The 20,419-nt window shown below is 47.1% G+C and overlaps 1 protein-coding gene across 1 annotated transcript; it reads left to right on the plus strand.

The window, feature by feature from the left end:
• Positions 1 to 11,442: 11,442 nt before the first annotated feature.
• C6H11orf96 (chromosome 6 C11orf96 homolog) lies at positions 11,443 to 13,079 on the plus strand. Its single transcript, XM_086892243.1, has one exon. It carries the CDS (start codon positions 12,357 to 12,359, stop codon positions 12,717 to 12,719), a length of 363 nt encoding a protein of 120 aa, XP_086748369.1. The 5' UTR covers positions 11,443 to 12,356; the 3' UTR covers positions 12,720 to 13,079.
• The last annotated feature ends 7,340 nt before the right edge of the window (positions 13,080 to 20,419 follow it).

Below are 20,419 nucleotides of genomic sequence, written 5' to 3' on the forward strand. Positions count from 1 at the left end.
TTGGGAAATTACAAAGTTTTCCTCCCCTGAAATGAAATGATTTATAGGAGAAATGTTCTATCTCCCAGCACTTCTTTTGTTGCTGGAAACGGCTTCATTCTGCTTTCTCTCATGTGTCAGCTTCGCTGTATCCAAACCTGTTTGGCAGTGAGAAGGCATATGGCATCATTCCCCAGCCTGTCCTGTGTGTGCTGGCTGCAGGGGGAACAGTTGGCCTAGAGGTCAAGTTTCTTTGTCAGCTGGGAGCTTGTGGGTCCTTCCTTCCTTCCCCCACCTTCTCGCCAAAAAAGTCAGCTAGCCAGGTAGCAGCAAATTGCAACCTCCTGCCTGCCAAGACAGCAGGAAATGGCTTTGAGCAGGGGAGATTGCAGCCCAGAGCTCCTCAGGAGACCTTTCTGCAGGGACATCTTTCCTGTTGGTAGAAATTTGTTCCTGAATGCTACAGGCACTCCTGCTGAGTTCTCAAAATTGGTGTGCACAAAAGTGAGATTTGAGAGTTCTTGAGCTGGTGGTGTTCCCATGGCACCTAAAGATTTTTCACTAGAGGCCAGGGCAACTTGAACATTTCTTGTGCTGCTCTTCAGCTGTGTCTGCTGTTGCACTCGGGTGCAAAGGGCAGCATGTTTAGAATGGTAAATATGCAGTTAGGTTCCATTCTTTAACATAAAGATAGGTGGAGGAACCTTTCCCCTAGTTACATGGATTTGAAAACAGTATTTCTAAAAATGTCATCCAAAAGAATTACTTTCCAGTTACAAAGCTTGCTTTCTTCCTTCCCAGGACTGATGTGATATTCTCAGCCAAAAACTTTTTTAAAAATTATTTAAACTCAGAGTACACTAAAGTAAAATATGCTGTTTATATGTTCACAGAGGATTCAAGGGCAGGGGACTGGCCTGAGAGTTTTGTTTTTGCGGTTGGCACCACATTCTCTCCATCTGAGGGTCAGCAGCAGCTGCTGGGAGCTGCATTGCTTACAGAACACTTCTGTGTCATTATTTTTGTGTGGAAGATACAAACTGTGGGTTTACTTTGAAATACAGAATGGTTTGGGTTGGAAGGGTCCTTGAAGATTTCAGCAGAGTATGTGTCTCTTCTGAAAAATGTTCAAAAACTGCATTCTTCAAAACTGCTCGTCTCTGGCTTTCACACAGGTGGAAACTACTAGTAACCCCAGGTAAGATTCCCTTTTCCAGATAAGCCATCGCCCTTTCCAAAATATAATGGCCCTCAGATTTGATGAGAAGGAGCAGGTGAATGGAAGATGCCTTGGTAAGGATGGACAGTTAGCCTGCCTTCCTCAGGGAATGTGCAGGATGGAGCCGTTCTGAAAAAAAATCCCCAACTGGGTCCATATGTAACCATTCCTTTATTTAACAGCTACATAAGCAATAACATTATTAATTAACCACACTGGTGTCAGGCATCACTCTGTCCCCGTGCTACATGTAATTGTTTCATCACAGGATACTTGAATATTCAAGCACAAACTCTTGGTGAGGCTGGAGTATACCTGATTCAATACTGCACTTTTGGACCACACTGGGTTGATCTGAGCATGCACCATTTGAAATCAATAGCAAAGTTCTGTCACTTCCCTGCTCTGGTTTTTTTTTTTGGTTTTTGTTTGTTTGTTTGTTTGTTTGTTTGTGTTTTGCTGGGTTTTGTTTTGGTTCTTTTGTGAAAAGGAGCACTTTAGGATATTCAGTTTTAATTAGCTTTAAAGCCATGGATAATTTTACTTTGTCTGTATCACATGAATTCTGCCTGTGTCTTTTCTATTTCCCATGACTTACAGGGTTAGAATAGCTACACATAATAATTAATAGCTACAATAGTAATGGAGAAGGAGACAGGGTGCCAGGAAGGGGTTAAGAAGTCAGAATTTTCATACTGTAGTATTGGCAAAATGCAGAGGACTGTTCTCCTGGGGTTTGGGATAAAAGATGTGTGTATGATGGGTGCTGTGAATCCATAACGCCTCCTCCTCAAGTGCTGCTACTATTGCCTTGGCTCAAAAGCATTTAACACCCACTTTGCCTATTCTGGTCATAAACCTTTGCGGAGTGTATAGGAAATCTGCCTCACTATGGTTTGTTTTCAAAGTGCTTCTTTTCCATCCTTGAGGTTTCCATAGCAACCTGAATAATCTGTTTGAATTGGAGCATCCTGGCCTGTCCTGTCTCCACCTAAGTCCTGCTGAGATCCTGTAGGTATCATCTCCTCTTGACACACTTGGGAGTGACTGGTGATGGTTGGCCACAGGAGCGCTGGCCCTTCCCAAAGAGTAGCCCACTCATCAAGGTGACAGATGTGTGCTTTCTCCCCTGATGTCCTATTTGATTTACCTCCTCCTAGGTAGTGCTCAGTACAGCTTGGTGGAGTTATTGCCAGCTCCCTTGAAGCTGGCAGGTCGTTGGTGGCTCACCTTGGGAAAGCATCTCTTGAGGGAGCTGGGAGGCCTTGTTTTAAGTAAAGAAAGTAGGGACTGTATTGAAGAATTTTAATCCGAATGAGGAGCGGGGAGGTTTGTTCCCTGACCCCCATCGTTTGTTTGATTCAGGTTTCCCAGCAGAAACAAATACTTTGTTCTGTTCACACAGGGGATTTTGCTGGCTGAGCAAGACTTTGAGCAAAGTCTTCACATCCTGGGGTCAACCTGACAGATGGTGCTCACTGGATCCAGAATGGTGCTCAGCTGAAAGTTGTTTCCATCTAAACTTTAGATCAATCAATGGAATCTATTAGTTGATTCCATCTAAACTGTGTGCAGCTGCTTTGCTGGTAACAGAGAGTGTTACTTGTTCTGTTGCTCTGCTCCCATTGTGGAGGCATACAGATCCATGCTGAAGAGAGGGTTGACATTACAGCTGATCTCTGAAATGCCAGTGCCAGCTCTCCGCCCCTGGGCATGTGTTTCCAGCAACACCCTTGTGCCAAGGCAGGCTGCCATGCAGCTGGAAGAACACATGGACTAGAAAGAGCCTCAGGTGTTGGATGAGATGGGATTTGTAGCTGTGACTTACCGTGGACTTATCATTGGGTCCTCATCATTGTTGGAAAGGGCTGTGGGAAGCCTTCTCACCCTGAAGAGCTTCTGATGCAGAGAGCAGAAGATAAAGCAGGAGCGAGCAGAGACATGAGTTGCCAGAGGTGTACTGGCCTAGATAGACAACCCACAGTCCCCAGCTGATTTGTCAGGGTGCAGAATCTACAAGGTCCTCAGTTTCCTTTCCCCATCTCCTGCTTTTTGGGTGCAGATCTCTGCCAAGAAGGAGACTATCCAAGTGACATGGCATGCCTTTAGCTTGAGATACCTGCAGGACCTTGGAAAGGAGGGGCCACAAGGTGCAGGCTCCCTGATTTTTTGGGAGAAGCAAGGGTAGTTAGTAGAAGAGTGATTAAAAATTGCCTGGTGGTGTTTTCTGTTGGGAAGCAGTGGGAGGGTAAGGGAGGGGAAGTGGTGGTCACATCAGTGAGACAGTGTCTGACAAACTAATTAATGCAAAATTTGCCAATACCTGCACTTTTGGAGCACTGATGGAGCCATGACAGTTGGTGCCAGAGAAGAGATTGTTATCCTGGAATAAGCTGACCAGCAAGTCTGGAGAAGTCTTCCCAGGCCTCAGGGCGAGGAGAGCAATTGAGTGAGGCAGGGCAGGGTAGACACAGGGCACAGCATCTTGGTGCTGCAGTAGCCAGAGTTAGAAAAAAATGTTCTGAGCCTTGGCTGCTTCTCTGTAACATCTCTGTATTTTGCACTGATCATTTTTTTCCTGGTGACCTTGCCAGTTATCTCCTGTCTTTACTTCCTTGCAGAGATTAAAGTTGCTCTATTTTACCTTAGAAAAGATCATTCTTTGGCTTTGGGCGCTATGGGCTTTCATCTGACAGGAATGGTGTTATGCTTTTTGTCTTCCTGCTTGTCTGCATTAGCACCACTCTGGCTCCTCTTTGCAGGGCAGGGCTTCAGTTGTTGAACCATCACTCAGCAATTTACTACTTTGGTTTGTTTGTTTTTGTCTAAAGTTCCCAGAAACATTTAGAGATTGAATAGAAATATCTCAAGGATTAGATTACTTAAAGCCTGATAGTTCAATTATCAAGAAACTTCTGTTTTAATCTCTAGACCACAATTAATTTCTTTCTTGATTGCTTACAAATAGACTTATAAAGAGAAGAAAAAGTGACATTTATTCTGCTGAAATAAGTGGATACTCTACAGTGCTTTTAGCTGCAGAAGAAAATGGAAGATAAAATCCATCAGAAGTGTTAAGATCTGATTTGTGGCACCAACCTAAAATTTTTAATCTTGACTCATTATAGAAAAGATTTTCCTTTTGTCCGACCTCCAAAACAGCCAGAACTTTTATATCCATGCTCTCCGCTGGTCAGGCCTTCCTTGTTACTTTTGAGATGTGTCATCAGTTTTGTCCAAATGTGAGAGAGGATGGGAGGTCCCAGAAATAATTAAATTCAGCTCTTGCAAATCTCAGCAGTTGAGTACAGAAAAGAAACCAACACAAGTGCTCTGTGCACTGACAGCTCTGGGTTACTCTGGGCCTCCCTGGGAAAGGAGCAGGAGAATCCTCCTGTCCTCACTGCCTTGCCAGTAGCATTTCTGCTCCCCAGGAGGCAGCACGGAATGCCTGGCCATCAGCACTGTCCCAGCCACCAGCTCAGTGTGGAGCATGTGGAGGGTTGGAAATTCCCAGGATTCAGCAAAGTTCTTCCCTGCATGCAGAAAGTCTTTCTTCTTCCTAGACATTTTTAATTATTTTGTGGGGCAAAATGTTTCCTCCAGATTTTGAACCTGAGACAGAATGTCCTGAACTAGAAATCCTAATTTCTGTCCTGCTTACTTGATAGGGTCACAGTAACAGCTGGGCATGGTAATGCCATGGTAAGGGTAATCCCCTTAAATGGGATGTTAGAGGTTTTATTTCATGTGCCAGCAACTTGGACCAGGAGGAATATTCAAAGCAGTCAGTTTATTAGTTTATAGTTTCATTCTATAAGAGCCGAGATTTCTGCAATCACTGGTCTTTGGTTATTGGAACCACACTTTTTTTCTTGTACCCTCATATCACTGTGTCCCCATGCATCAGTAACAGCGCTGGGAAAAGCTTCCATCCCTTCTGATGCCTGTGAGGCCAAACAAGGGAAATTTAATGTAGCAGTTTTTTGTCAGGAAACACTTTGCAGCTCTCTTTCAAAACAAAGAGTTTTATTACTACATTTATTATTAGTGGTGTGGTGACAGCCAAATGCTGTTAACTTGTGAAGTACAACTGAAACACTGACTTTTCACTCCAGCTGTCACTTTACAATTTAAACAATTCTATGTAGAGAATAAAATAATACATTTCTGTGAGAAGCATTCATACATTCAAACATTTTAGTCTGTACTTTCTCCTAATGGCATGGGGCAGAAGGTTTATGGGATTTATTGCAGCTTATAAAAAGGCAGGCAGGACTGAAACTGAGATATTTGAGGGAAAAGGAGCTTTGAGCACACATATTTTGTGTTAACTGTGTGGGATTGTGAGCTTCCCACAAGTACTGACAAGTGTTTGTCATGTCTGCCAGCTGTGCTGTGGGTGCATCCTCGTCTGCTCCCAGCTAACAAGAGGCACCTTTGGGGATGGTGAACCCCACGGTGTCCCTGTGCCAGGAAACCTTGCTGAGCTCTTGGGCCTGGGCTCACCTGGGGCCTGTAAAACTGCTCAGTGTGGGACTGGGGAGGAGGGAATAGGAGGAAAGAGAAGATGGGCTGAGGAGGATCATACCATGAAGCTCTCTGTAAAAAACAAAGTTGGGAACCAATAATTTGGCTGAATTTCCCACTCATTACTTTAGGGAGACTTGGAAAGAAATTTTTTCAGCTAAAATGGCCAAGTTACATATAAAAATGAGACGTATACAAATGTGACAAACCTTTACTCTTAAAATGCTATTTTATCTAAAAATTGCCTTAAAACCTCAGTAAATGTCACGGGGCACCATTTCTGTGGCAGGTTGCCTGGTGAGATGTAAAAATCCTTCCGTGCTCCTATCATCTGTACACTGGACATTCACAGTTTGAAACATCCCTCAGAGAACTTGCCCATCCTAGCAACTCCCTGCTATGTTGGGAAGAGCTTTCTCATGGAAGCAGCTTCAGTAGAAACAAGTTTTCATAAGCTGCCTGCAAAGATCCCAGTGGCAGCCTGAGCCTCCTGCTACCGCTCACAGGTGCCTTGCTGCATGTAGCTGCCCTCCAGTATACAGGAAGTGCTGTTGGGGAATTTTCCTCATGCTTTACTACCTGAGGCTTCTCTCTCATCTCGTGCTGTGGGGAACAAAAATCATGGTGCTCGGGGTGTGAAGGAGACCCCCAGGCTGTGGGAGGCTGGAAGCAGAGTGTGCTGCAGAACAAGCCAAATCTTCTCTTCCCTCTGGAGATTTTCAGTCCTGCAACTAAGGCTCTGCCAACACCTGCCTGCTGCAAAGGGGAGATGTGCTTATTCCTCACCTGTGCTGTTGGCTGCAGGGCTCTCCATGGCTGCCTCAAGTGATGCCAGGCAAGATGCCCCTTGGCATGGGGCAGGGGAACTGAAGGATTTAGAAAAATACTTCAAGGTACACGTCAAGCATTTAAAATGCTGTCTGCATGTTGGCCTGCTGGCTGCCTGTGAGTGCAAGGGTGTGTGATCCTTACTGTAGGATTACCCTCAGGCTGCCAGCTGCTGGGCTGGCTTGGCTTTAATTTAATTATTTCAAAGGGAGATAATGTTAAAAGGCTACTGAAGTTGAAACAGTGGAAAGGAAGGTAAAGGATATCCAACCAAATACATAAGAAAAGGGATATGACAGCCCTGAGTGCGTAGCTCTTGCGATTGGCTAGCCACTCCCTGGTGTAAATTAATTCCCTGGTGTAAATGCATTCACATGTGCTGGAGAGAGGCCTGGCTGCCTAGGTAAGATGCATTCTGTGTGCTGCAGTTTTGTTATGACAGCTAGAAAGAGACAACAGTTTGTTTTTCTCCATGCAGAAGCCTAACAGTGGATTTCAGCTAGGTCTTGTTGGGTAACTTGGGTTCCCCTATCAGAAAGGTACACTTTTGAATTTAAATCAGATGTGTGTGCAAAGAAAGAGACAGAGAGATTTCTGCTTTCTGAGGTAGTTTGTATTTGCTGCCTGTTTATTGGTGTGTCATCTCCAGTTTGTAAGCAGTATCTGTTAGATTGCAGTTGGCTGGATATTTTTATTTGCTATTTTAAAAGTGGTTGTTCCAAGATACAAATTCTAGTGGAGAGAGAACTTCCTCTTTCTGGATAGAAATGAGTACCCAGAGCAGGATGCTGAGTGGAGATGTACACAGAGATGCACTGTGGCTGGAAATGCCACCTGCCAGGACAGCAAGAGGTAGCCTTTACTCTTGATGATGTTTTGGGAGGATATTTGAAACTGACATGCTGGGTATAGATTGAGGTTGCTGGGATTGTTCCTGTTTATTCTGCTGGCTCTCAAGGGACCCCATCAACTCTGACAGACAGCAAAGTCACTGCTCTGTTTTGGGACATGAACTGTGGTGTTCGCTGTGACTGCCCAGCTACAGGTGGTTTCTGTAAAAGCCCTGGCCCTTCAAAAGTTTATTTTCCTACAGGAAGAGGTGGGTATCTCTCTACATCCTCTTAATCTTTCCTTTCCCTTCTATGACATGAGATCTGATAGCCAGCAAAAGGCTGTGTGTGTGTTTCCAATAATCACATTTTTAAATGTATAAACAGATAACAAGGTAATTTCCATGCTGTTTCAGCAGTGATAATTGTGTCTCCTCCTATAATTTAACTACACAAGGCCCCAAATATGAATATAAAAGGTTCCATACTGCGCTGTGCAGTGTGCTGGCATACAATGTGGCTTCATGAAAGGAAATGAAATCTTGAAATTAGGAAACAAAATGAGCAGAACACAAAGGAGATGAATTATGATGAAATGGAATGCAAATGAAAAAAATACTAGAAAATTCTGAAACAAAGTGAAAATATTTAAATGGAATGGGATGACATGAGGTACAGTGAAAAGTTTCAAAACTTGCTGAGATGACACATACTGAAATCTGAAAATCAAGGAACAAAGTGAACCACAGAGACAGAAAAAGAATTATGATGAAATGTGCTCAGATGAGCAGCAGATGGGTGGTAGCAAGGAGCAGGGTGTGGAGGGAGCAATGTTGGGGTATAGCTGTGGTCCACTTGGCAGGACTTTTACATTTGCAGTGGCTCTGGAGCTCTGGGCTTTGTGTTTTTCTCAACCCTAACCCTGAGCAGAGCAGTAAAATCAGCCTTTTCCAAAGCTGAGGTGCCCAGCCCATGGGTGCTGCCAAGGAGAAGAGTGTGGAGGGAGCAGTGGGGATGCAGTGCACTGGGGGCTTTTTGCAGTGAAATGGATTGGAACATGCTGAAATGATACTCATTGAACTTGCTTGATTCCTTTTCCTTTAATGAAAGGAAATGAAATCTCCAAACCAGAGAAGGAAGGTAACCAAACACACAAGAGGAGGTAGAATGAAATGAAAAACAATTGAAAGAAAACCCTAAAATTCTGAAACAAATTCTTAAATTCCATTTAAGGGGAATGGGATGACGTGAGTTGCACTGAAAAGTTCCAAAACTTTTCTAAATGATACTCATTGAATTCTCCATATCAGAGAGAAAGTGAGCTGAACACACAGGAGAGGAATTACAATAAAATGAAATGCAATCCAAAAAAAAAAAAAAAAAGTCTGAAATGAAATGAAAACAACAATTAAATTGAATGGGTTGATATGAAGTGCAGTGAAATGGACCGAAACTTGCTGAAATGTTACTCAGTAAAATCACAAGATTTCATTTCCTTTCATTAAATAATGCTGGGAGCAAGTGAAATTGAGGCCATCATTTAAACTACTTGAGTAAATATTTTTTTTATGTTAGTGCCTTGGAGATCTAACTCTGGGGATTATGTCACAGGATAAATTTTCTCAAATAATATCTTCAAGACCTCTCAGTTATTTCCATGGTGATCTTGCTCCTGCTCAGCACTGACATTTCCCAAAGCATTTTATAATCATATTTTTGAGGGTATTAAATCTAGCTGAGTTTGCCTTCATACGGAACTTTTTGTAGGAAACCAGACAGGCAGTTTGTACTGGGACGTGTTTTGAAGTTCAGATATCAAGTCAACCAACCTTTTTTGACAGAAGCTTGGATACTTTTGGGCTAGAGCAAATTCAATTTACCTTGTTTTGAATAAATGTGTGATGTTTTTCTGCACTTCCAGAAAAAGGCTCCTATCTCATCTTGTTTCTGCATGAGAGACAAACTCATCCCCAGAAGTCCTCCAAGTTGGTCATCAGGCTTGTCTTCTTAGAGGGCTGTACTGAGGAAGCAGAGTTCGGCCTTTGCTGTGCTGCAGAATCAAGTAGTCAGGAATTTAAGTGCTTGTAAATGGAGCTTTTGGAGAGAAAGTTGTTGCACTGCAGCAGGGATGTATGGGCTAAATTTAGCCACTAAAATCAACAGTAAAAACTACAGCCTTCTGCAAGCTGGAATGATTCAATCTGACCAAACATAAAATTGTTCCCTTATTAAGTTAATAGTATCTCCCAACAAAAAGGCTCCTAACTGACCCTGGCCCTAGAACTGCCTTGGGGAGCCAAGAAGCCAAGAGATTGCAGCCAGGTGTTTCATTAAGCCAAGGCTCCTAATGTTGCTTTTGCACTGGCAAGGAGCAGAACAGCCAGCCCTCTGGAAACACACTAGCAGGTGCCCCTGGTCCCCTCTCTCCTAAAACTGTGTCCTTGTTCCATTTTATCCCCTTTGAGACAGGGTTGTAATTAAAATGGTTCGTTTCCAGCGCAGGTCCTGAAACATTGCCCCTGCTAAGGCAATTTGGAAGGAGAAGGGACCAGTCCAGACCAGTCCTAAGACTTGCCCAAAGACAAAGTTGAGAGTTTCTGATGGTGAACTCACAAAAACAAGGCCATTTCTGTGTGCTGGATTATGGCACAGGATGTGTTTTGTGTATGTAAGCTATTGGGGTTTTTTTTCAGAGCATTTGTCCTCCTCTGCACAAAGAATGTGTTTTATGACAAAACACAATAAAGTCGGACTGGCTGTAGGTGCCTCACCTTGGGCACAGACCTGGGGCTGCTGGGCTAAGCGTGGGTTCCACCGGGGGCTAATTGACAGTGTGCTGGCAGTGCCCTGGGTGCCTCCACGCTGCAGTGCTGTGCTGCATGTACACACTGAGCGTGGGGGTACTGAGTGACTGACTGCTTGGCAAACCTCAGGGCCCTGAGTGCACTGGCCTTGTCCCCTCAGCATCGCAGAGCAGAATTCCTGACACTGCTGCTAAGCCTCCGCTTCCTTCCCGGTTCCTAACCAAGCTTCAAAAATATCGCCGAGTGGGTGAAGCTGTACTGGAGAGTGTCTTTATGGGAATCATCTAACATTAGCCCTGAAGAGGGGACAGACTAACCATTTCAGGCTCTTCCTCCCTCATGCTTTTCTACTCCTCCTCCCTCTAGCTCCTTTCCTATTCCTATCATAAGTTTTTCTTATGCCGTCGGGTTTTTCCATCACCGAGAGTGCTTGGCACGCACAGCTTTAAAGCGTGGTTCCAACCATCACTGATTTGCAAGCTTTTGTTTCAGCTCAGTAATACTTGTATGCCATTTTCTGTCTGAGCATCTGATTCTGCATCATATCAAAGAAGCACCACAGAGCCCACAGGGGAACGGAAAATTTTAGGATCCCTTCTAAAAGGAAAAAAATTGAGTCACACTGAAGGAAGTATTTAAGCTTCGTTAGAGGTGGCAGACTTGGGAACAAGAGCCCAGAGTCCTGCTTAACCCTCTGTTTGCTGATGGTTCTTGCCTGGGTCCGTTCCGTGTGATCCCTGCACTTTAGATCTCAGGCACTGTAACATGAGGTTATTCAGATTTGGATTTGCCTTGGAGCTTCCTTTAACCACGGGTTTGTTACTCTGACGGGTGGCCATCAGCTGAAAGCTGATGTGACGGGTCTGTCGGTACTCTTTCATAGCCATAGGGTATTGACAGAAAAAGCAGCGCGGTGAGACGCAGAAAGCTGAAGTACCGCTGTGGCAGTCCGGGATCCGTCGGGCGCCGCGGGGCAGGAGAGGGATGCCCTGGAGGACAAGGGGAGAGGGGGCGATGGGGCCCGAGCGCGATGGCTCCCCCGCCCCGGGCTCTACCCGAGCCTCGCTGCGCGGGGCCGCGGCGGGCGGGGGCGGCGGTGCGGGGGGACACGTCATGCGGAAAGGAGAGCCGGGCCGGCCGCGGGTGGGCTCCGCTGCGGCCCGAGCGCGCTGCCGTCTGAGCATGCTCCCGCGGGGCCCCGCCGCCTATATAACGGGGCCGGGGGGCCGGCGGCAGCGGCTCTGCTGAGGCAGCGCAGGAGCACCGCTCCGCGCCGGACTGCGCCTCTCCGCGCCTCTCCGCGCCGGACTGCGCCTCTCCGCTCCGCGCTCCGCTCCGCGCCGGACTGCGCCTCTCCGCTCCGCGCCTCTCCGCGCCGGACTGCGCCTCTCCGCTCCGCTCCGCGCCGGACTGCGCCTCTCCGCGCCTCTCCGCACCGCGCTCCGCTCCGCGCCGAACTGCGCCTCTCCGCACCGCGCTCCGCTCCGCGCCGGACTGCGCCTCTCCGCTCCGCGCCGGACTGCGCCTCTCCGCTCCGCGCCGCGCCGAACTGCGCCTCTCCGCTCCGCTCCGCGCCGAACTGCGCCTCTCCGCTCCGCGCCGCGCCGAACTGCGCCTCTCCGCTCCGCGCCGCGCCGGACTGCGCCTCTCCGCTCCGCTCCGCGCCGAACTGCGCCTCTCCGCTCCGCGCCGCGCCGAACTGCGCCTCTCCGCTCCGCGCCGCGCCGAACTGCGCCTCTCCGCTCCGCTCCGCGCCGAACTGCGCCTCTCCGCTCCGCTCCGCGCCGAACTGCGCCTCTCCGCTCCGCTCCGCGCCGGACTGCGCCTCTCCGCTCCGCGCCGCGCCGGACTGCGCCTCTCCGCTCCGCGCCGCGCCGGACTGCGCCTCTCCGCGCCTCTCCGCACCGCGCTCCGCTCCCGGCCGAACTGCGCCTCTCCGCTCCGCTCCCGGCCGAACCGCGCCTCTCCGCTCCGCGCCCCGCTCCGCTCCGAGCTCTCTCCGGACAGCGGCGCTCCGCGCTGCCCCTCGCCGTGCCGCACCGCCCCGCGGGGCCCGTCCCTCCGCCGCCGCCGCCCGCCGGAGCCGCGGCGCCCGGCACGGCCGAGGCAGCGAACCCCGCTCCGCCGGCCCCGGCCCCCGCGGCGGGCGCTCCCGCGGGCGGCAGGATGGCCGCGAAGCCGGCCGAGCTGATGGGCATCTGCTCCAGCTACCAGGCGGTGATGCCGCACTTCGTCTGCGTGGCCGAGGAGTTCCCGCCGCCCGCCCGCCCCGCCAAGACCCCCAAGGGCAAGCTGCGGCGGCCGCGGCAGTCGCGCTTCAAGACGCAGCCGGTGACTTTCGACGAGATCCAGGAGGTGGAGGAGGAGGGGGTGTCCCCCATGGAGGAAGAGAAAGCCAAGAAATCTTTCCTGCAGTCGCTGGAGTGCCTGCGGCGGAGCACCCAGAACCTCTGTCTGCAGCGGGACCGCCTGGGCAGCTGCCGCCTCCGCAACAGCCTCGACTCCAGCGACTCGGACTCGGCCCTGTGAGGGCGGCGGGGCTCGGCGGGACCCGGCCCGCACGGACTGAGCTGCGGGAGCCGCGCCGCCGCCGGCACAGGAGAGCCCCGACGGGCAGCCGGGTCGGGATGTTTTCTAAGAAAGCGCTTGTACCTTCGTTTCTATTTGATTGTATGAAACTCACCATATAAAAGACAAAAAAAAAAAAAATAAAAAAAAAATCTTTTCTATTCGTTAGAAGAAATGAGCTGTTTTAGATGCATTGAGCTGCTGGACTTTATATTTATTTTTGCATTTAAAATGTTGACTGCATTAATTTAATATGTTTCTACCTGAATGTCTGTTATTATTTCCATAAAAAAGTAATAAATCTGATATATTTGCACAGTACTTACTGGGCTGTCCTTATTTCAGGGATCCAGCTGTCCTTGTTCAGCTTTGAGGGGTAAAGGGGTTTAAAAGCCGTCGGTAGCAAGTGCAGAGCCAACAATGTTTACCTCAGGAATGCTGCTCAGAGAGGTTTTGTAGGCTGTAGTGTCAAGTATAAACTAATGAGACAAAAGTCGAGTTAGACTGATTTTAAACTGCTTTATTTACTTCTTTGAGATCTCTCTGTTAACCTGAATTGAGGTTTAAAGAGCATTTATGACTGGTGCCCAAGAACCTTATTGCAACTGGACAAGCCTCTTGCATTTATAAAAATGCATATGTAGATTCTATTTTCATTCAAGCTGGTTTTGTCTCTTCTTCCCTTCCCCTTCTGCCCCATAAATTATTTAGTGCTGCAGACAGTCTTGGTAATTGGTTGGAATGCAATTTTATTTACTACAGCACTTGATACTATGTGGATATGCTTTTCTTGGAGTTTAAAATAAGGGGATTTTGATAATGGTAAATTTGTAGGAGTGAGGCTTCTGTTGGGCTGCTGCATGTGTGTGTTTGCAGGTGCATGTAAGATCTTCTGTGTTTGTGGGGTATATGCTGAAGTGCAGCTGAAGCTCTCTGCAGAATGGAAACCAAATTCCTGGACTGAGAATATTCCACCTGTATTTTCTCCATTTTCTTGAAACATTTATGTGCTAATATAGTGTAATCCTGTGGTAGCACCTTCCTTCGAGGCAAGCCTCTGGCAATTAAAACTTTCCAATCAGTAGGTATTAGCTGATACTGAGCTGTAGCTAATATTTCTCTGGGATGATTTTCAGGGGACTTAGGGCATTTCTAACATCGTGGTTTGAGGTGCAATCGTGCTGATCAGTATGGGGAGGTAAGGGCTGGGGCAGAGGAAGAAGACAGACATGGTGCTGGTGAACAGGGTGTTGTGATAGGATTGAGAACCACAGACTTCTACCCTCTGGGCACAAGTACAGCAGAAGACCCATGCAACTGGCTCCTGGCTACAGCAAAACTGAAGCTTGTCTCTAGCTTAAAGCTGAGGAAAATCCGGGGGGCATGGGGTGTGACTTGTTTTTGGACAGGTCCTTCACAACTCCCTCGCAGCACCAGCACCTCCAGCTGGGCTCCGGCACCAGGGGAGGGTTGTGCCAGCAATTCATCAGGTAAGAAAACGGGTCTGGACCCTGACCCGACCTCCTCATACAAAAAAGCATTGAAATGACCCCCACATGTCTCCTTGCATGCAGCCTGTGAAACAGCTTTTCTCCCTTTGCAGTTACACCCTCACGGCTGCTTTCTCTGCATGATACACACATACGTAACATCTATGCACAAAGCAAAGCAACTTGACTTCCAGAAAAACTTTCAGTCAGGCAGGCAAACTGGAATCTGTAAGGCATAATCAGTTACCAGCAGCTGGGCTGATTTTCCTCAACAAATTCATATCAGTGCTTCAATTCTGGGAGTTCTGGGCTTGGGAAAGGGTTTGCATCTTTCCCAAACATCATGTGGGAACTTTGTAGCCATGTGCCTCTATGTTGCATAATGCACACAGCTAATAAGCTCCATAAAATTTCCAGAGATTGTATAGCATCCTTCCCATGCTGCAGGTTTTAGGCTACTTTTCAGTTTCCCTTTGCTTTCAGGTCTGGTACAAATCCCTGTGATACACAAAGTGTGGGGTAGCTTCAAGAGGCTGTGAGCACATGATCCTTGTCCCCACTCCTAAGTTTTCTTTAGCATCTGGGGTTGCTAGCAGGCCCTTTACCATGGCTATTGCCACCCCTCCTTCAGCGTGCAGCTGTGCTGCTGCCACCATGCAGGAGGCACAGGAGGCTGTGCTGCACCAGCCAGCAGAGGAGCATTGGATGCTCACGCCCTGGAAGGGTGAGAATAGACGTGGTCTCTTTTCTGTTCCAAGAGACAAATGTAGATGTTAAGACATCTACAAAGAGTATTTGAAAATCTGCTGTAACGTGTTTGAGGAAAATGTCATATTCCAGTGGTTAGGCTGAATAAATGAGTTTCTCTTCAACTGTGCTTTGTTGACATTTTTCTGTTCCATTTCAGAGTGAATAACATGGGAGATACCAATGCTAAAGATAGGCTAGTGTTTATCTTCCAGACAGTTGCAATCAAGGCAAAAGGGTGAAAAGCCAGGGTGATTTAGCTATGTCCTGGAGAAGCCTTCCTGAATGCAGCTGGAAAAATAAACCTCCCTCCCAGTCTTCCTGTGCTGCTAATTTTGAAGGTCTCTAGTGCAGTACTTTTCAGCGTCATGACTATCGTGTCTATCTGTCCTGTAAGGATTGCAGGAAGTCTTGTTAAATTCACTTTAGTGAGGGTAATGACTGTATCAAAGGGGTTTGAGTCTGTCATCTGCTCCCTAGGCTTGGGATGTGGGTTGTACATTTCCTTTCAGCAATTCACAGCTTAAAAGCATCCAACAGATGCCACTTACAGTGATGCTCGGCATGGCAGTGAGTAGGCATGAGCATTCCATGTCTGCACAGGAAGGAGCTGGAAGTCAAATTCTCATGGTGCAGCAGGATGTGTCTCAGGGCAGAGGTGAAACTGAGCACCCCAAGAGTGTCTTCAACACTATTTTGCCAAATTACAGGAAATCACACAGGAGAATTTGTCTTCATTGGGACTGCCTGTTATTCTCATGTCACTTTATGTGTAAATCATTCTGCCCTCGTGGCAAGAGGTTCATCAAGTCAGTAGAAACTTGAAGTTGAAAGCAACTATTTTATTCTCTTCCTGTTTTGTGTCCAGTCCCCTCCATGCCTGGCAGCATTTCTCCCCTGTGTTTGTTTTTAAATGCTGTGTTGTTGTAAAACTTGTCATGCTGGTGTGGTGGATCTGTACCTCCATGCCTTATTTTGGCCTGATCAGCGTAGAGGGGATCTGTGAACAGTGCAGTATCATTGCTCTACCAGAATCAGGGGGAAAAAAAAATCTCTCTGTTCATCTTATGAGAAATATTTCTCTGTTCTTTTTGCAAATGTTTTAGCTAAGTTTGCTCAGTAGTTAATGGAGGATTTCTGGGTACAATTTAGCGTCCACCTCAAGAGGCTGAGGACAATCACCTCTCCTAGCTCTGTATGCACCAGTTCTGGTCTTGCATAACTTCTCTCACCCCTGGGCTTCCATTAATTCACTGGCAACACTTCAGAGTGGAGCTGTTATCAGGAACAAGTATGGAGAAGGTGCTTGCAATTTCTGCAGGTTTTTGTGCTGGGATCCTGAAAATGCATTTGGTTTAGGAGCTGATTAATGATGACCCTTACCAGTGCTGGGGATCTGACCCTGCAGGAGCACAGTGGACAGACTGGAGCACTGCTGTTGGTAAGAAGCACCAGACTATTGTTATTTAACCTTCAAAGTGACAGCAGAGCCACGGGACAAAACACAAACCGAGGCATCCATTTATTTGTCAAGCTGACAGCAAACAAATTGCAGTGTAAGAGAGGCCGATGAGTGAGCTCTAGCAAATCTGGTTGCTGTGGTTTCTCAAATGTCAGCAGTGCCAGCAGTTTTCTTGGCTGCCCTCCATGAGGTTTGGCTCCCTGGCAGCATGCATGGGCCTCAGCCTTCAAGCCCCTGGTCTGAGGCTTTTGAGCTGCCACCAGAGACACCAGCCTGGTTCTCCAGGCTGCACTGAGCCTTGTTTGGACCTCAGCTCCCACAGCGTGGCTCAGCCTGGGCTGTCTTTTGTACACTGGACTTGCATTTCTGTGGGGAATAAAAAACCCCACTGCAGCAGATAAGCAGATAAGGTGCAGATAACCCGAGATCCCTGAGCAGAGCTCAGACTGTTTGTGCAGTGATGGTGCCCTGGATTTCGAGTTTGGCTTTTCCAAGCCATCTTAAATAGAGTGTGCAAGCTGGGAGCAGTGTTCCAGCAAGGCTCCTAACTTTAGGGAATTTTTTTAAGCTGTAAAGATGCAAGATGACATGCTGAGCAGAAAATAATTGGGTGTCCAGTAACAACACAGCAAGAGGATCTCACTTCTTCTGAAGCAGGAGGCCAGTACACAGGATAGGGAGGTCAACCCAGAGGCCGTCATCAAGTAGTATGTAGTCTCCTTGAGTCACCTGAAGTCAGGTGACTGAATTTGGAAGAATTAATTCATTATGGGAATGAATTAATTCTCAAGCAGCATCTTGCCATGTGTATGTGTGTGTGTGTGTGTGTCCCTGTTCCTGGTCTGTATAGTCTGGAGTGAGTGCTGCTAGTAGCAGAGCAGGCCAGCCTTTGACTGTACGACAAAGCACTTCCAGGTATTTAATTGGCACTGGAATTACTTAATGGGTAGCAGGGGAGAAGGAAATACTTCCTGCAAAACCAAGAGCTGTGAAATCAGAGACCAGAAATGGTTTCTTGTGCCAGAGTATTAGCTTTAAGGCTATTAAATGTGTAGAATTTGTAATTATGCATTTGTGACTTCTGTGTTAGTAAATGTAATGGTATGTTACAAATAGCTTAGGGATGGATCCTGACTTTGTCTGCACTGGTGTCAGATTGGCTTTGGTTCAGCTGTCCTCAGGAGTCAATCTGGATTTGCTCCTTGTAGCATTCATACTATTTGCTGATGTTGCTGAGCATGTTTCTGGACTGACGTGAAATGTCCAAGACACTTCTCCCCTGCTCCATCATGCCCGGGATGATCTGAGGTTTCACACAACCTTACACAGCTTTAACCATTCTTTTGTTTTGGGAACAGTGTGAACGATGCATGTGCACTTGGCTGGGACATCTGTTCCCTTCACCCACATGGACTGGGAGCCAACAGCAGCAATGGTGAAAAGCTGGGGAAACTGGATCAAGAGGGGAGGGGGCTTTCCTTTTTCTCCTCTGTCCATCCATAGATGGACAGAGTCAGTCTCATAGTCCATGAAACTGGAGAAGACTTATTTAGAAACTAAGCTGAGGTTCACCTGGATCTGATTTCAAATTAAACAAGATCTACCTCAGTAATTTATTACTCTGTCCTAAATACAGATTCTTTGTTTAGAAATGCTTGCATTGAAGAGGTTGAAGTTATTTATTAGGAACTGGTGAAGGGGAAGTTTTCCTTCTTATCGTGATTTGAAATGTTGTAGAAGTGGTTTGGTTTTTTTTCCTTCCCTGTGAAGAAAATTACCTTTCTTGGGCAAAAGGGAAGGGGATTGGTGGGAAGGGGGAGAGAGAGAGCACAGCTTGCTTGTGAAACAGTTCTTGGCTAGTACAAAACCATGTGAAGGATGTTTATGTGCTTGTTACTTTTAATCTTGGATTCTTGCAAGTGAGAGTTTTCCCTTGGAGAAATATTTGGAGGTCCTGACCATGATGGCTAAAGATACATTTCAGGCTCTTTTCACAGCCTCTAATGTCTGAGGGAGTCTGCAATCTGATGACTCAAACGTTTTAGGGGAAATTCAGCAAGGTAACATGTTTTTTTCACTGTTCTGTATGTAAAAGCAAACTGAAGGATAGCAGCACTGGACACATAGGTTATCACACATGCCTACTGGTAAACATTTGCTTTTAAGAGAAGTTGGATGCTTTTCAGCTGTAAGTGGCTGGCATTTATTGTCTGGGAAAATGTGCTTTGAGGTTCCCTGTGCTTTAGAGGCAGACTGGATAGTTGGGCTTTGAAGGGGCAGAAAGATGCAGTAGCACAAAAACCTGGAAGGATGCAGCTCTGTCATTTGAGGAGAGAAGACAAAAATACCCAAAATCAGAGCAAAATGGAATGTAGCTTGCCTGCCTAAGACAGCGAAGAAGGGTCTTTTAATCAACTTCTGTTAGTAGTACTGCACAGTTTATGCACTCTTGGGATCCAGTGAAATGAACTGAAGAATGAAGTTTTGCCTGCTTTTACAAGTTTTGAAGCATATTGACATTTTCATGTGACATTTTTGGTTCTTTATCCTGAAATAAATGTGGGAGTTATGGAGTTATCTACCAACTCCCTCCTTTCCCAGAAAATTACACTAAAATAACAAATCCACTAGTTTTATGAGTTTAGTTATGAATTCTGTGACTGTGTTTATGTGTGTGTTTACTCTCAAATATCATGTCCCAGTGTATTTTTACCATACAGATGAAGTAAGCAAGCAGGCAGAACAGGGAATGTGGTAGGATTGCAGAGATTTCTGCTAGCTTTAGGTGCCAAGGCACTCCAGGTCTCAGAGCAAGGGTGCTGACAGCTGGGCCTTCTGAGGCTTACTTCTTGCTCAGGGACAGAATATGGTCTTGTGCTTTCAGGGGCAGATGAAGGGAAATGGGTCAGGGAGGAGAGTGCTGTTCCTGATCTTGCACTGCCTGACCCTGAGAAAACTGCTTCTCTCTGGACATCAGTTTCCATGTAGGAGAGCTGGGAATTTATGAGGCTTGGTTCACTAATCCATGCAGACAGAGACCTTTTGGTTTGCAGCCACAGGAGATATGTTTGGTTGGCAAATGGGAAGGAGGTGGATTTATTCAGAGGACGAATGCCCAGCAATGTGATGTCAGGGTTTATAAAACCCCAGCTGTTTGGTGAGATCACCTGTGCCAAGGAAGCAGGCTTTGCTTTGTTGGAGAGCCTGGCACAGAGTCCAAGCCTGCTGGGCCAGAGTCACAGGGTCATGGAATGGCTTGGTTTGGAAGAGACCTTAAAGATCACTCACTTCCAGCTGCCCTGCTTTGGGCAGGAACATCTTCCACTGGGCCAGATTGCCCCATTCAACCTGGCCTTCAACACTTTCAGGGATGGGACATCCACAACTCCTCTGGGCAACCAGTTCCAGGCCCCCACCACCTTCACAGTAAAGAATTTCTTTCTAATATCCAACCTAAACCTGGGCTTTTTAAGTTTAAGACCATTTCCTATATCCCCTCTCAGAGGCTGCGTGCAGCCCCTGGCTGGCCAAAGGCACTTGCTCATTGGGACACAAACACACCTTTGGCTGTTCAGCAGATCTTTATCGGAACTGGGGAGAAAACAGTGTTCTGCCACTGCTGGTGAACTGGATTGCAGGCTGAGGAAGCTGATGAATGGTATTTACTCATTACTGGGATTGCATGTGGCCTTCTTAGGTGTCCCTTGCTCAGGAACCTGAGACTGGTGCCCTTCCTCCTTCTGCAATGCAGGGATCCCATGATGTCTCTGCATTAGAAAAGGGCCTGTTTTGTCAGCATGAATGTGAGTCTGAGTCAAGGAGGAAGGAGGGCTTCCTGTAAACACCTGAGGGAAGAGAGCAGCGTCGTGCCTGAAATGTGGTGGCTTTGGGGGCTTAATGGAAAGGAACTGACCAGCCAGACATCAAAATGCATGGTGGCTGACCATGTCCACCAGTGGAGG

Source organism: Cyanistes caeruleus, chromosome 6 (assembly GCF_971803275.1).
Source record: "Cyanistes caeruleus chromosome 6, bCyaCae1.hap1.1, whole genome shotgun sequence".
NCBI classification, from domain to species: Eukaryota; Metazoa; Chordata; class Aves; order Passeriformes; family Paridae; genus Cyanistes; species Cyanistes caeruleus.